At 46.6% G+C, this 16,217-nt stretch overlaps 1 protein-coding gene across 1 annotated transcript in view; it reads right to left on the bottom strand.

Annotated features, from left to right (window-relative positions):
* LOC142429049 (sphingosine-1-phosphate lyase 1-like) overlaps window positions 1-16,217 on the bottom strand; it is a 51,644-nt gene that overhangs the window by 1,354 nt on the left and 34,073 nt on the right. Inside the window, exons 7-12 of the mRNA XM_075534026.1 lie at window positions 6,227-6,315; window positions 5,230-5,335; window positions 4,311-4,409; window positions 3,549-3,698; window positions 1,571-1,809; window positions 306-452 (exon numbers count right to left, since the gene is read on the bottom strand). Of these exons, the coding sequence (XP_075390141.1) occupies window positions 306-452; window positions 1,571-1,809; window positions 3,549-3,698; window positions 4,311-4,409; window positions 5,230-5,335; window positions 6,227-6,315 (830 nt within the window). The remainder of the gene's footprint in view (window positions 1-305; window positions 453-1,570; window positions 1,810-3,548; window positions 3,699-4,310; window positions 4,410-5,229; window positions 5,336-6,226; window positions 6,316-16,217) is intronic.

Here is a 16,217-nt window from a genome sequence, read left to right as displayed (position 1 = left end):
TTACAAGGCACATTGGAAACACAGGTGTTGTCATGTCATAGACTGAAGGGCACAGGGATAGAAAGAGAATGGAGGGAAAGCTCCTTCACCTTTGGTCCCAGGAGGCTGTACCGAAGTTTACCAGGCACTGAAGTAGCTTACGCCTTATTTAGAAAGGTGTAAAGGCCTTAGAGGCTACATCTCACGATGCCAGGGGACAAGGAAGAAGAAACTCTAGACTCTAGCAGCCAAAGTCCACCTTCAGAAGCCCAGGCTCTCTGCCAGCCAACGAGCAAGGGGAGGAGAAGAGGATTCCTCAAGCTTACCTGGGCGGGAACTGCAAGGGGTTCAGGTGCCAGCCTTTAGCACTCATCAGGTTATACAGGTGGTAGATGTCAAAGTCATTGGAGCCCAGAGCAATGACGGACAACTGAGGATCCCCGATGACAAAGATGCCTTTGATATTCTTCAACCTGAAAACCAGAGGAGAGAAAAGAGGAAGTCCAGTCACACAGGCGTCTCCTTAATTACCTGTGGACCTCTGGTTTTCTCACCTTATAAATAGAGTAAGCTAGGCGGGGATAGTAGGTTGTATGGGTGTGTTTGGGGGGTGGGGGACATGGGTCAATGCTATGAATATTCAGAGCTCCAAGGCCCACCCAGGTCACATGCACCTGTGTCCCTAATTCCTAGCCTGTCTGCCCAACTTCAACCGGTGACATGCGCACAGGGCCATGCGAACACCAGGCTGGCCAAGGAGGACCTGACTCAGTGTGGTGCCAAATCAAGGCTGTAGGACGAGACGTCACCACAGTCCCCAAGCCGCGTCACACATCCTCAGTGTGCACTTTCCTATGGCACTGAAAGAAAGTCCAATTCACAGAGCGGGGAGGAGGGTGGGATTCTGGGAAATTCATCCCTCCACCCCTACAGTGCTGAAAAGTCCACAGTCATGTATGTAATCCCCAGAGAAAGGGAGGTTACAGTGTCCCTCAATCGGCAGCACAGAGAGACCACACGTGGGCATTTACAAATGGCACTTGGCTGCTGACCCCTCCCCTTCACCTTCCAACATCCCATGGTCAGGGAGAGGGAGGGCGGGCAACATGTGGACAGAGAGTGCAGCCAGTTCCAGGCTGACAGGAGCCCAGCTTTCAACCTCCTCCCTTGTCCACGCCCTCTCTCACTCTTGAGACTCTGTATTCCAGCAACTGTCCAGTGTGATTCCTGAACCACCAGCACCAGATCTCCTGGAAATGTGCTAGAAATCCACACCCTGGATCTGTCAGTCTGAACCGTCTGTCTACCACCACCCTGTGCGGCTCCCCTGGGCAAGACGTATCCAGGGAATTGGTGGCCTGCAGAGCAGCCCTGATGTCCGGCTACCCAGATACTGCGCTGTCACAACAGAGCACGGAGCTGACTGTCCTGCCAAGCCAGCACCACACTCCTCCCTGGCCACCCTCCACGCTGGTCTCAAGGGATCACACTGGGGCTCAGCTAAGGGAGGATGAAAATGCCTGGGCCTACGAGCTACAACAAAATCCCCAAACCCAAGGGACAAAGCAGAATCCCAGTGGCCCACACGTACTCTGCTTTGAGGAAGCGAGTGGTTTTGATGATGTGCTTGGTCGCCTCCACATAGCCGTTCTCACCGAAGTGCATCAGGGTGGCCCAGCAGGCTGCACTAATGCCGCCAGGACGGGAGCCGGCCATGGTGGGGGAGGCGTAGACGCCACCCTGCCAGTCTGTAGTCACAAAGAACTGGTAGCTCCTATACTTCTGGTCACTGTACAAGATCACCGAGGAGCCTTTGGGGGCATAGCCATACTGAGAGGGAAGAAGCAGAGAGGTCAGAGTGCAGGCTTGACCAGACAGCTTACCAGCTAGTGTCACACCCGTTTCCTCAGCAGTTTCTCTGTAGTCTGTGTCCCACTCACCTTAAGGATTCAAATTCATGTCACGGGTGGAAAGGGCATACGGGATGTGCAAGGGGACGAACCTGAGGCCCAGGGAAGGACAGTGCAGGCCCAGTGAGGGGTTGACCTCCTGTCACCGGGCACTTGCTCTCCCCTGTTTCCACCATGTACGTCAGAGTGAAGGTTCTACTGGACGCCGGAGCAGACAGCACGAATTAACATCACGATCGAAGTAAGCGTCTAGGGGAACCTGACTCAGGGAGCCCGAAGCACGTCTTCTAGGGGTTGTACAGCAGTTGCTGAGCGGCTGCTGGTCAGCAACCCAGCACTAAGTTGCTGCACAGCGGACTCCTTCCTGAGCATCACAAGCCAAGCCTTTCACTTGTGACGTTTCCTTTTTGTGAGCGCCGTGATGCTCTGAATCAAAAGTCGACTTAAGCTGGCTTTATAAATAAACTATGTGACTGCTTTCCTGATGAAAACATGCCCTGTCAATCAGCTCTCACTGACGCCATGTGGGACGACTCATTCTCTGATCACACAGACAGATGGTAAGGAGAACAGGCTGGAGATTGTAGGGAAAGATGGATCATGAGGAAAATGAATCGATCCCTTAGCAAAGACCAAGAGGTCTTACCTAGGCTCATTTAGAGCAGGCTCAGCGAGCACACCCAAATCAGGGGCCATTCCTGAGGATGCCGGGAGTTCTCCCGCACCTGGAGACCATCTGTAGAGTCCCGACCATGGTTCCTAGGACATGCCGTGGAGGTTACGCTTTGGGCTGTGATCCACATGGGTGACAGTTTGAAACCACCAGCCTCTACTCGGGAGAAATAAGGGACTTTCTACTCCCATAAGAGTTAGGGTTTTGGAAATTTCCAGGGGAAGTTCTATAAGGTCAATAGGATGGCAATGACTGGTCAGTACTGTGTACCTTGATTGTGACTCCGTCCACCTGAGGTGACAGGCACAGGCATTGCAAATCTCACAAGCCAGCAGTTCCTAAGCACATGGTTCTTCTCGTCTCCAAGGTTCAGGAACCCAGGAGCATGGGAGTCATGAAATTCCCATAGTCTTTACTCGCTCACTGCCATGGAGTCAATGATGACTCACAGTGACACCTCCCTGCCACCCCCCACAATCCCCACCCACGCCAGGGTTGGGTTTCTGAGAATGTAACTCTTTCCAGGAGCAGAAAGCTCCCTCTTTCTCCCACAGAGCGGCTGGTGGTTTCAACCTGCCACCCATATTTGGATCACAGTTCAACTGGTAACCACTACAGCACCAGGGCTGCTGCCACACTCCCAGGAACGCCGCCATCAGCGCCCCTCTTCTCCCGGCCACACTCACTAAGCTCAAGGCTTCAGGGAAGGTTTTTACAGGGGCAACTAAAGGAGTCACACAGTCCCTCAGGCAGCCAGCGGACACCTATCCTCTCCTGGCCACTGCTAAGACACAGGCTACAGGTTCTGGTTCACTGCAGCCTGGCACCCCTACCTCCCGTTCTTAGCTGCTGAGGTACTTGCCCCCATGAGAGCAGCTTCCAGGTATTTGTTCTGTTCAAGGAAGGCTTCAGCCAGCTAATGTAGTGTAGTCACAGAGCCAACTGGCTCCTCTGGTTCCCACTCGCTGTCCTCAGGCTCAGCTCACCTTATGAGTGTCCGCGGAAATGCTGGTCACACCCTCCACCTGGAAATCAAACGGCTGCTCCAGGGGGTAGCCTGCCTTCTCCATGAAGACGAGGAGGAAGCCGCCCAGACAAGCATCTACGTGCAGAGGTATTTTGTACTTGACAGCCAGCTAGTTTGAGAAACAAGAACATTTTACAAGATGCTGGGGGAGAGGTGCCTATCAAGACCAGACTCCTGGGGTCTGTCTCGGTGTTTGTTTTTTTTAAAATGGCTGGCTATTTTGGTTTAAGCCGAACAAATCTCATCTTTCAAATACACTTATTCTTCAAACTATTCACCGAAAACGTACACTCTCTGAGTTCTATTCAAATACAAGCTCAAAGTCACTGCACAATCCAGTAGGAAGCGGGTGGTGCCCTGAGGGGGTAAGTCCTTTAGTAACTGCAGCGGGAAGAGGTGTGAAGGGCAACCCATTGAACACCATCCTCTGGTGAGCAGGTTCCCAAGGGTGGCTATTCCTCATCTGAAGCTCAAGGTCATTCTCACTGCAGAATGACGAGTTCAAACAGAGGCCTCTGCCCTGTATTATTCCTCCCCAAGAACAGAAGCTAGTGCCTTTCGGCCCAGAGCTGCAGGCTGACCGCAGGGCTGAAGAATGCTCTTGAGGAAAGCTGTGGTCTGCCCTAGGACCAGCGCCGCTCCTCCTTGCCACGCAGGCACCAGTGGATTCCACGTGAAGATCCCACACTGGCCGCTAGACCAGCCCATGGCTCTCGTGTACCTTGGCCACTTCCGGGACCGGGTCGATCACACCATGAGGAAACTGTGGGGCGGAGCAGACGAGCATGGCGGTGTTCCGGGAGATGGCTCTTTTCATGGCCTGAGGACACAGGGTTAGAGGAAAGTGAACATCCATGTCACCACTGTGCTCTCTTCTGCTGCCAAGTGCATCTTGGGCACTAGTTGTAGTCAGCTGCTCCCCCTCCCCAGGCTGGGAGGAGCCCATCCCTGTGGCAGCACCCAAGCACACCCCAGGGGACCCATTTGGGGGAAACTACCTGTGAGCAAAATATAAGGGGAGGCTGGGGGAAGGTGGGAGAGGTGTGCGGAGACTAGTGGGTTGGCTGGCAAACGATCCAAATGTACGTCCCAGCCCAAGGTCTCTAGCAGGGACACCAGGAATGAGGTTGTTTACTTTGCCAGGTGTGTTTCTTCATCAGTGAACAGTAATAATATCAACAGGTTCAGGACCTTCCTGGCAGGGTGCAAGGCTCAACTGTCCAGCTGAGAAGCCTCTGAGAACTGCAGTCCTGCCCAAATCCTCAGCACACAAAGTCCGATGATTACAACAACAACAGCAGGAGGACCTCTATCAGGCCGATCAAAGCCACGGCGAGAGTCTCGGGGTTTAGTTTGTCCTTTATCGACAGAGAAGAGGAAGGTGATGGTTTCCAAGCAAAACCCAAGGCTGTAAAGACCTGGGCTGGCGATTGGATCATGTCCCCATGGGGAGTCACGTAGCCATGAAAAGACTGAAGCTCCATCAATCACCACTGGCAGTGCCACTTGGCATAGCCTGGCTGCTACAGCCCGGGGCCCTGTGGAGACGTTGGAGGTAGCTCTGGGGAAGCTAGTGTGTCCCATGTATTTCCTGCTTCTCAGAGTCCAGGGCAGACAACACACCCTCCAGGGCCACTCACCCGCACATCCACCTCCATCATTTTGTTCAGTGGAACTCGCACGATCTTCATCCCGAAATAATTGGCTGCTTTGTCAAAGGCAGCATGGGCAGTTTGGGGGACCACCCTATGCGACAGGGAGACAACAGGTAAATTCAGATAGGATTTCCAAGAGTCCACAAGCACACTTCTGATATTCTCCCCCACATTTCCTTAGATGGTCTATACATTGGTTTTACATTTCAAGCAAACCCAGAATATGATCAACAGACTTCTCCATAGAAATTTCTGCGGACACTGTGCATATTTGCTTTCTGATCTCCCTCAGTCACACCTCTCTTACACTTCCACTGTCCCCTAGGGTTTCAACAGCTCAGTGCTGAGCAATGACAGACCCACCAGGGACTCCCAGAAGAAAAAATCTGGAAACAGATTCATGCTCTTTGACTAAGTATGAATGACAGCACGAGACCGGGTGCAAATGAATTCCAAACCATTGCCCAGCCCCCGGGGAGAAAGCCCTGAACCCAAAGATGCCGCGTGCCCACACTGTGCCTGGCGTGGCTGCACAAGGGGCATCCAACGGCCACAATGTTGGCTGTGGGGCCGCAGGCCCGTCTCAGAAAAGATTCTTCTTGAGTTTGGTTTTGTCCCTCTCCAGTCAGGCGCTGGGCTGAGATTTCCTAAGGGGACCCTGGGCAGTCTATTGAGGCGTCTTTTGATGACCTGAGATGAGCAGAGCTTTCCTGAGACTTCAGATCGCTGAACCTAAATGACACAGGACTCACAAAGATAGCCCTCCCACTCTGTGCCCCCACGCGGAAAGAAGGCTCTCCTCACTGCTGAGGACTGATCACGGATAAACTTGGGCTGGGGCAGGAGGGAGCTAGTGGGCAGACAGAGGGGAGAGTGGCATACATGTGTCAAGAGGAAGCCCTACGGTCTGGCTCAGGTTCACCTGGCAGTGCTCCTCCACACAGATGTGGAATGACAGGAAGAAACCACCACGAATACGTACATCTCTGGGTACTTGATCCCATTATCAAAGGCCAGGTCCCGATAGGCTTTGCAGGCCATCAATATGCTTTCTGTCCCGCCAGAGGTTACCTGGAATAAAGAGGAGATGCCATGTGGGTGCGGGAGCTAGGAAGAGCCCTTAGGACGCCCCTCCTTCCCAGGCCTCGAAATTTCTGACCCAGAAACAGAAGTGAGCTGGGTAGCATGCTGGGCGGCACACAGTGGAGGCATCATGAGAAGGGAAAGGGGCTTTGCTAGCTAGTCTAGAACCAGTTCAGGGAAGGGTCAAATTCCTAAGAGTGAGCAAAATTCCCACAACTGTCTAATTCAATGGTTCTCAACCTTCCTAATACCTCCACCCCTTAATACAGTTCCTCATGTTGTGGTGACCTCCAACAATAAAATTATTTTTGTTGCTACTCTGCAACTCTAATTTTGCTACTGTATGATCATAATGTAAATATCTGATATGCAGGATGTATTTTCATTATAAATTGAACATAATTAAAACATAGTGATTAATCACTAAAGCAGTATGTAATTATATCTTGTGAATATTTATCTCTAATGACAAATAAATGAAAGTTGTTCTTGAAGCATAGGTAACAGTCTTCACACCGGGTCCTCGTAGGTGGGCAATCAGCATGTGGACAGACCCGCCTAGAGACAGATAGAGGCGCAGCGTTCGGTCCCTAAGACCATGAGAAATATGTGTTTTCCAATGATCTTAGGCAACCCCTGTGAAAAGGTCATTTAACCTCCAAAGTGGTTGTGACCCACAGGTTGAGAACCGCTGGTCTAGACAAAGGCATTCTTGTCCAGAGCCCATCTACGGGAAACCATTTCCATCTCCATCGTCTCATCTCGTCCATTTGTGATTTCACAGGGCCCTCAACTCCACTCAAAAGCATCAGAATCACTGGCTTTGACTTTCAAATATCAAAATCCTTTCAGGAAGGTGCAATGATGGGGTTACCCACAATGCTAGTAAGCCGTGCACCACAGAGGCTGCAACACTGGGCTCAAACGTCACAACTGTGATGACAAAGGACTGGTGACGTTTACTCTGTCCATCACAGGGTCCTGAGAGTGGGAATGGAACTCGGTGGTGCCCAGCTAGAACAATGCCATGCACGGGAGGCACACACAGTTTGCACGTTCGGGATTCCATGGGGATGGAGGTGACCTACTCAAGCTACTGCCCTTAGATGGTCTGTGAACATTGAGACAACTGGTTTCCTAACGCCACCTGGAAGTCAAAGAATGGTCTAGGGACTTAATAAATGCCATGTTTTCTTGAGAGCTGTGTTGTCGGGTTTTTTTAAAATAACAGAATCATCTATGTACACTTTTGGCAAACAGAGCTCCACAGGTCAGATGAGGGTTATGTTTTGGGCAAATCAGTCATTGTGCTTTAAGAAAATGACACTTGACCACCAGCTATTATTGAACTTATTCTGCGCTTGTTTCCCTTACCACACAGTCATTGAGAAATCATCTTGAATAAAATTCTACTCAGATATGGCATTATTGATGCTGCTCCATAGTACCCACATGATGTTGAGCCACCTTCCTTTGGAATGGCCATAGATACAGATATCTTCCCGCCAGTTCGTCAGGTAGGCTACTCTCCAAATGTCTTGGCACAGATGAGTGAGCCCTTGTACTAGAGAATCGATCTGCAGAAGTGGGTTACAGTCTAGGAACCGATGGGGCAGTTGGCTCTTTCATACAGGGTCACTATTTCTTGGCACTGTCTTGAGCACACACAACAAAAGACTCCACACTTGTAAGGGTGGGGATGAATTCAGTCATCCCAAAACTCCTAGCACCTAGCACAGTCATGGAGTGAGTGCCTGGGAGATGCAAACTGTGAATGTGCCCTGCTGCTGCTAATCTAAAGGTTGAAAGTTCGACTCCTCCCAGAGGTGCTAAGGGAGAAATCCTTGGAGACTGAGTTCAGAAACATCAGGCATTGAAAACCATATGGGACACAGTGCTACAGAGACCAGACACATGGATGGGCACAAGCAGAAGTCAACTCCAACGCAACTGTGTTTTTAGCATATTAGTAGCTGGCAACTAATAGACGCCCAGCTAACATTTCCTGAGGGCGAACTTGAGCCTTCATTACATCATGGTCCCCACAGGCTCTTTATATTCATATTCATCTGTCTACGTTTTGGTAATATCTGAAAGAAAGAAAATCTTCCAAATAAATAAAAAGGCAGAGCACTGAGCTAGATGGACATCTTAGTTTTATCATCACTAGAGACTGACAAAATCTTAGATAGGAGCTAAGTGTTTAATGTACAAGGAAGAAACTTGAGCTCCTGGAAGATCATACCCATTCACCCAATGTCATATTTTAACATCTACTGATAAGTAAAACTGAGATTTGTTATCCAGTGTGGTGTAAGATGAGATGGAATGAGAAAAGTCATGACTAAAATTTCCTAAAACCCACACAGAGGGCAAACATACCACTGGATACCAAATCCCAGTGGTCAGAAGAAACCATTAGCTGAGAAAAGTCAGGCATGTTTTCACTCAGCAAGTCTTCATGAAGCATGTGACCACTGTGTCCACACAGACATGCACGCAATCAGCTGGGGCACCAGGCACGCGCTTTGTGGCACTGTGCATCCCAAGTTGCAAAAGACAAAGTTCTGAGAGTTGAGGTCAGATGTGCAGAGCAGCAGCATGTCCTGTGGGCCGGCATCCAGTCTGACTCAGAAGGTACCATGGGGAGGCAAAGTCAGCAAAGGACCAGCAGTGTTCGATTCTTCAGTCATTAAACACTGACCTCAGCAAAAATACTCCCAGACCTCTGGTCAATGACTCCCTATGTCCTTGTTTACAACTAATCAATTCTAAATAATCAATTTTGGGCAAAGTCCTGTTTGCTTGTGATGGTAAAAACAGGACCAAGTAAACTCTAATTTTTATTTTTGACTTTGCCACTTCTCTGTCTAAACGTGCTCCCACTTTCATAAGTTTTCCTTCACCGCATCCCCAAGGAGGAAGAAATGTAATTACAAAGTTAAAAAACACAACCGAGAAGCCTCCATATCTACCTGTGATGTTATTCAACTCCCTTGAGCTGCTATACAAAACTCTGGTTATAGAATATGATATGTAGTTCAGAAATCAGAGCCGGCTGCGCCTGGGAGAGAGGTGCTCTTTCTGCTCCTGTAAAGACTCAGGGTCTCGCAAATCCACACAGGTAGTTCTACTCTGCCATATAGGGTCGATGTGCATAGACCTCAACTACGTGAAGGTTTTGTGTTTGTGTGTCTCAGAAAACGAGAGCAGAATGTAGCTCACTTCAGAATATTGTCTTAGATGTTGTTTGGCCAAATGACTCTTCCACAAGCTAAGATTCACTTTCAGGTAACAGTAATTTCATTTGTTTGTAAAAGTATGCATATGGCTCTTGAAAATTTTTTACATTGTTGTGTGGGGCAGGATTGGCTCTTCCGTCTCAAAAGTTTGCCGACCCTCAGTCTACAGACTATGTGGCCAACCACAGACAGCCAAAAGGCATTCAGCAAAAGTCTGGGGTGGGGGTAGGGGGAGGGCAGTGGAAATTGTGGACATCATAGTCAATAAAGAGCACCAGAGCCACCTAGAAAAACAAATGTATGGAAGAAAAAATTCCATGGGACGGGGCCTTTTAATATGTAATGGTCTGCCACAGGGGGAAGGAGCCATTTATGGGACTTGTAGTTCCAACAAGATAGATTAAAAACCCCGAGAAGACCTCCTGACTAAAAAGCTCTGTGTAACAACAGAGGCCACACGCATTTGAGAGCTGAATTTACACCATTATGTAAAGGAAGATCACAAAATAAGCATTTCTGTTCAATTGGTTCTATTTTTTATAACACTTTCCAGTAATGACAAAGGTAATCCCAAAGCTTCCCTGAAAAACTTCATGTTAATCCTAAGTCACCTTATGAGCTGCTTAGAGAGGGCCAAAAAAAAAATCACAAATATAAGGAAATTTGGCATCAAGAGTAAAGTCACTGAAAACAATCAAGAGCAGAAATAGGTAATATTCACAGATATATGAATGACGAGACATGAATGATTATATGGAAAATATCTAAAGAAACAAAAGATACTATCAAAATGATACGGCAAGAATAGTGACTTTAAAGAACTAAACCTGGCTCAGTATTAGAAAATCAACGCAATATACCACATCAACAGAACATAAGAAAACTACACGATCCTCACTACAGATGTAGAAAAATCATTCGATGAAAGACAACACCTTCTCTTGATGAAGCCCAACAGAAGAATGGAATCTAAAGAAATCCCTCAGTAGGATTCAGGGTACATGTGAAAAGGCAGCACTCAACATAATACTCAATGGACAAGACTGAGCGCCTTCCTCTTGAAGTTGGGAAGAAGACAACAATATGAACGAATGTACAAGAACTGGATGAAGTAGGCAAATTCTCACAAGTACACACCCTACCCAAATTCTCAACAGATGCACAACAAGTGAAGAGAGGGAATCAATGATGAACCACAATAAAAGCCCCAACCCAGATGGTTTCACTTGAATATCAAATCTTTATAGAAAAACTGAAACCATGCTCTTTCAATATTGTTTAAACTCTTCCGAAGAAATACTCCATAATTCAGCGTATGAAGACAACATCACTCTGACACTGAAACCATAAAAAGACACTATAAATGAAAAAAACAACAACTATAGGCCAAGATCCCTTATGAATACAGATGCAAAAATCCTCAACAAAATGCTACTGAACAGAATCCAACAGCAACAACACTCGTCCCCAGGGACAATGCGGGATTTACTGCAGGGGTACAGATGGTTCAACCTTAGGGAGCCAACAAAGAAGAACAATGACACGATCACCATCAGTGGATGCGCAAAACGCATTCCATAAGAGCATTCTTGATAGAAGCGCAGCAGATTTGGCATAGAAGGGAAACAAAGATTCAGAGCATGCATGGAGGTGCCTACCCCCAACCCAAACACGGATTTTTCCTCCTCGAGTTTGTATTTAAATGTGTTTACAGAACAACCTTATCCCCTTCAAAGCACTCTCCAGTACACTGCATTCATTGGTCAAATCTGTGATTCCATTCTGGCAAACACCTTTCAGAGCATCTGCTTGGATGGCTGACAGCACTCCCTCATTTTTTTCTTCACCTCTTCTAATCGCTGTCGTTTCATGTCCCTCCTCTTTCGTGGAAACAAAAATAAGTCCCAGGCAGCAAGGCCAGGTCAGTCAGGTGTGTGGGGTAAGAGGGGCATGTTGTTTTGTTGTCAAAGAGTGGTGCACTGAGATGGCTGCATGAGCAGTGCATTATCATTGGGCAAAAGCAGTCCCCCATCTGCCACACATCAGGCCTTCTGATGCACACTGCTATGCAAGCTTTCCAGAACCTCTGAACAGAAAGCTTGATTAACAGTCTGACCTGATGGAATGAACTACAAATTGACATTTTCATCCATTCGGGAAGTTGAGAGATATCCAGAATGTGGTTTGACATCAATCAACATTTCACGTTTTTTTGAAACGAGAAAATTACTCATTGTACACTTGAGTTTTTCCCATAGCGCTGTCCTTGTAAGCTGTGTTCAACATCACAACTGTTTCTGCAGAATTCTTCCCTGCAGGAAACAAATTTCACAGCCACATGCTGTTCTCTTAAATCAGCCATCAGAACAAAACGAGGTGGGAGCGAAATTGCTTTCACAGAAAAATTCAGTGGCCAGCGAGAACATTGGCCAAGAATCTATCTAAGTCTCCCACATGGAGGATGAGGATTCGACCACTGAGTCCCCACTGCTCCCCTACTTTGCCTTAACACCCACTGTGGGTAAGTCCATTCTGACTCACAACAAGTGGTGGGACAGACAGAAGTGCTCCACAGGCTGTGTAAGGCTGTTAGTCTTCATGGGAGCAGAAAGCCTCCACTTTCTCTTTTAGAGATCACCATCCATCTGCTGCCCCCATGCCACCAAGGAAGTTCTTACAATTACGTGCATCTTTCAGGCCTGCTCTCAACAAGAGGGCAGAGTCCACGTCTGTCTGGTTCATCACCAAATGTAGGGCCTTGATCTGAGGTTTGAGTGAAACTACTTTCATGAAAAAGTTCACTGTGACCAGAGAGAACCTTCCCAGGCGACACCACTAGGTGCACTAACTGGGAGTGAATTGCTTGATGCTCTTTATATATACTAAGAAAGCTCCACTCCACCCGGCGAAATTCTGGCTTTTGTTCTGTTTTTGTTGTAAATGAACACGGAACAACCAATATTAGAGAAAGACTGAGAAGTTCCCTCCGTCTCAGAACTGGAGCAAATCAAGGGGGTCTGGATCTCATCACTTCTATTCAATATTGTATTGGACATTCCCACAGAGAAAGAAATTTAAAGCAACCGGACTGGAAAGGAGCAATTGAAATCATCTCTCGTCACAGATATCTTCATATATAAATACAAACACACACCCAAAGAGGCTTCAAAAAGTTCTGTGGAAATGCAATTAATATGATTCTCTACATAGAAAATCAAAGATTCCACAAAAAAATTTATGGAGCCAAGAGAGGTTTAGCAAAGGTGAAACGTCCACAAACAAATTAAAATCAGCTGGGTTTCTAAACACCAGCAACTGAAATCTGAAAGGGAAATTCCGGAAACAATTCCATTTACAATAGCATCTAAGACAATAAAATACGCAGGATAAATCTAACAAAGAACATGAGGGTATCACACGATGAAAACAACAAAACACTTGTGTAGAACTACACTGCAGGCCTGGAGCCCCGTCCTCACCCCTCCCCTCAAGCGGGCTCTAGGAGAATCACCACTTTCTGGGCCAAAGAACCTTTAGCACAGAGTGTGCAGGAAATCCCTGGACCCTTCGGTCCCCTAGCCCTGCTTGGACATAGGCCTAGCCCTTCCGCTGAACCTTGGAAGCAGTGGCGGGGGCAGGGCTGCACAGGGGATCCCGACAATGGTCAGGCACAGGGAAGCAAGTGCTGGGATGGTGGACCAGTTCCCAGTGCTGATGCCGTAGTGATTCCTCCACTCTGTATGTGCTGAACTCGCAGAGCTATGAAATGACGATCAAAATACCGCTGAAAGAGGTTAAAGAAGACTTCCATAAATTTAAGGATGCCTTACTATAGTTAAGATGTCACCACGACCCAATGTGCTCTATAGATTCAATGTAATCCCAATAAAACACTGCTAAGCCTTCTTTGCAGAAATAAAGTTTTCACACCTCCAACTTCGAAGGCATGGTAAAAGACCCCAAATAAGTGTTGAAAGAACAACAAGGTAGGGGAAATCACACTTACTGGTTGGAAAACATACTACAGGTACAGCAGTCCCCAAACCTGGTCCAGGTCCAACAGGGGACACACAGATCAGAGGCATACAACTCTGAGTCCAGAAGTGAACCCACATAGCTGTGCTCAACTGAATTTTGACAAGAGTGCTAAGGCCATTCAATAAGGAAATGAACAGTTTTGGGAAAACTGCATTTCCAAATGGAGAAAAGTGGAGCAGAATCCATGCCTCACACTAAAAAAAATCTCAAATCAAATCAAGATGTTAATGTACACACTGAAACCATAAAATTATTAAGAGAGGAGGTCAACACTTTTAACACTGGATTTTCTATGTACAAGAAGCAAAAGCTAAAATAAATCACTGGAACTCATAAAAATGAAAACGCTCTGTTCATAGGACACTGAGCCAAATCCGACAAGGTAATCTACTGACAGGAGAACATCTGTGGAAATAAGATATTGTGAGCAGCTAGAAAGCAGTTAAAGACATGAACAGACCTTTCATCGAAAAGACATTCAGTGGTCACCAAACGTATGAAGTGATGCTGGAAGTCAGCAGCCCTCAGAAAGATGCTGCCAAGTCAACCCACTGGGATGCAAAGTTACAAACAATAAAAAGGATCAAATGCTGGTGAGGAAGTGGGGAACGGGAGCCCATGTGCATTGCTGGTGGGAATGCAAAAGGTACAGCTACTGAGACAGCGCCTCCAAAAGGTAAAAGTAGAACTATCATGTGACCCAGCAATTCCACTACCAGGTATTGACCCAAAACACTTGAAACCAAGACTCAAAAAGAGTCTTACACCACTGTTCTCCGCACCAGTTTTCCTAACGGCCCCACCGGGGAATCCCCTAAAAGCCCATCAACAGATGAGTGCTCAACAAAGCATGGTACTTACATGCAATAAGCACTAGTCAGCCAAGAGGAGAAAGTCAGTCTGGATACATGCTACAGCATGCATGGACCTTGACGATATTATATTTATAGCGAGGGAAAGAAGTCAATCACAAAAGGAAAAATATTGTATGACCTCACGTATACAAAATGATAATAGATGTGCAAATGTATAGAGACAACGTTTATGAGTGGGCCTCATGGGTGGGAAGATGTGTTTGCACTGACGGTAATTCCTTTGAGTAAGAGTAAGGTGTATTGCTGAGAATTCTAATTGCGGTCAATAATTAGCACACCTGTAAAAGTTGAATTGGAAAAAGTTGTGTGATGAGTGTACTTATAAGCAAAGCAACACAGAGAATACCTGCTGAAGCTGCTCATGTGTAACCAAACACATAGTGGGTTTGGTTCCTTAGGCTGGAGGTTTAGGGTAACTGTATGGGGTCATGGAGCAACCTAGTTAATTGGCCTTATAACACACTTAGTGCTTCTGTTCTATCTCCTGCTATATTGGTTGCAAGTGGTGATTCAAGGCACATTATCTGGTCTCCGTTCTATAGCCACACAGGGAAAATGAATCCCTGAAACATTGCCCTAAAATCATCCTAAAAACCTTCAACCAAAACATTCCTTAAAATATTCCTCAAGCCAAACAGTAGTTTGGCTTAACTAGTGAAAAAGAAGAAGAAAAGATTTGCCTTTAGAATTGCGTTTTGAAGAACCGCCTGCATGGGATCAAATTGACAACAGCAACACAAAAGGTTCGGCAGGAACACTGGCGGGTGGGGGGCTGTTAGTGAACTTAGGTCAATGAGGAACAGCGCAGAACAGGAGGTGAGTGGTCATACAACTCAGATTGGAAGCAGTGTCACTGAGCGTCCATGCTGAAACTGTTGGGGTGAACTAGGTTTTGCTCTTTGTAGTCTCAACAATAAACAACCAATTTTTTAAAAGAGGGAATAAAAAAGGAAACCAAACACAATTTTTAGCATGAAATGGAGAAGTCCAATGGAAGAACTAAAGAGTCTCATCAGATAGAGCTCATGAAGAATCACCTAGCTCCAACAATGATGAGCTCAGGGCTAACCTTCCATCCATTCCCAACTGTCCCCACCCCCCCTTATGACTGGGAATAGCTGCTGAGTTCTAGTTACACCTTTACAGTCTATCTATTTCTCTTCTCTGAACAACAAAACTCACTGCCATCGAGTTGATTCTGACGCATGGCGACCCTATATGGCAGGGTGGAACTGCCTCTGAGTTTAAAGACTACAACTCTTTATAGGAGTGCTAGTTAGATGTTGTATCTTCTATCCCGCATGTCTCTAAATATCTCTTTTATAATTTCTATATCTCTGTTTTTAGCATTTGCATTCTGGTTATGTTTTTAAGTTGCCTTGTTCCATAAATTAAGTGTGGAAACATGAAAATGTTTTACATTGTCATAAAATAATTTAAGGCTCATTAGACAAATGGCTGATTATAGGGCTGAAGCAAAAAAGAAGATTAAGATGATGCGAAATATTTTGTCAAAGTAGTAAACAGGAAGCAAAGACCCGGGAGCCAAAATGGAGCCCCTTCTCCTGGCCAAAGGTAGGGTTATTTGAGCATCAGTAACACCTATAATGGATTAAAGTACATGTATAATTCTACAATTTACTTACCCATCTAACTATACATTCTTTTAACATTTTAGCTATTATGGCTATGATACATGCATATAATAGTTTTTCTATGGTATATCCCAAAGGGC

This window comes from Tenrec ecaudatus, chromosome 16, assembly GCF_050624435.1.
Source record: "Tenrec ecaudatus isolate mTenEca1 chromosome 16, mTenEca1.hap1, whole genome shotgun sequence".
NCBI classification, from domain to species: Eukaryota; Metazoa; Chordata; class Mammalia; order Afrosoricida; family Tenrecidae; genus Tenrec; species Tenrec ecaudatus.
The sequence above is the reverse complement of the archived record's forward strand: the minus strand, read 5'-3'. Positions and strand labels throughout refer to the sequence as shown.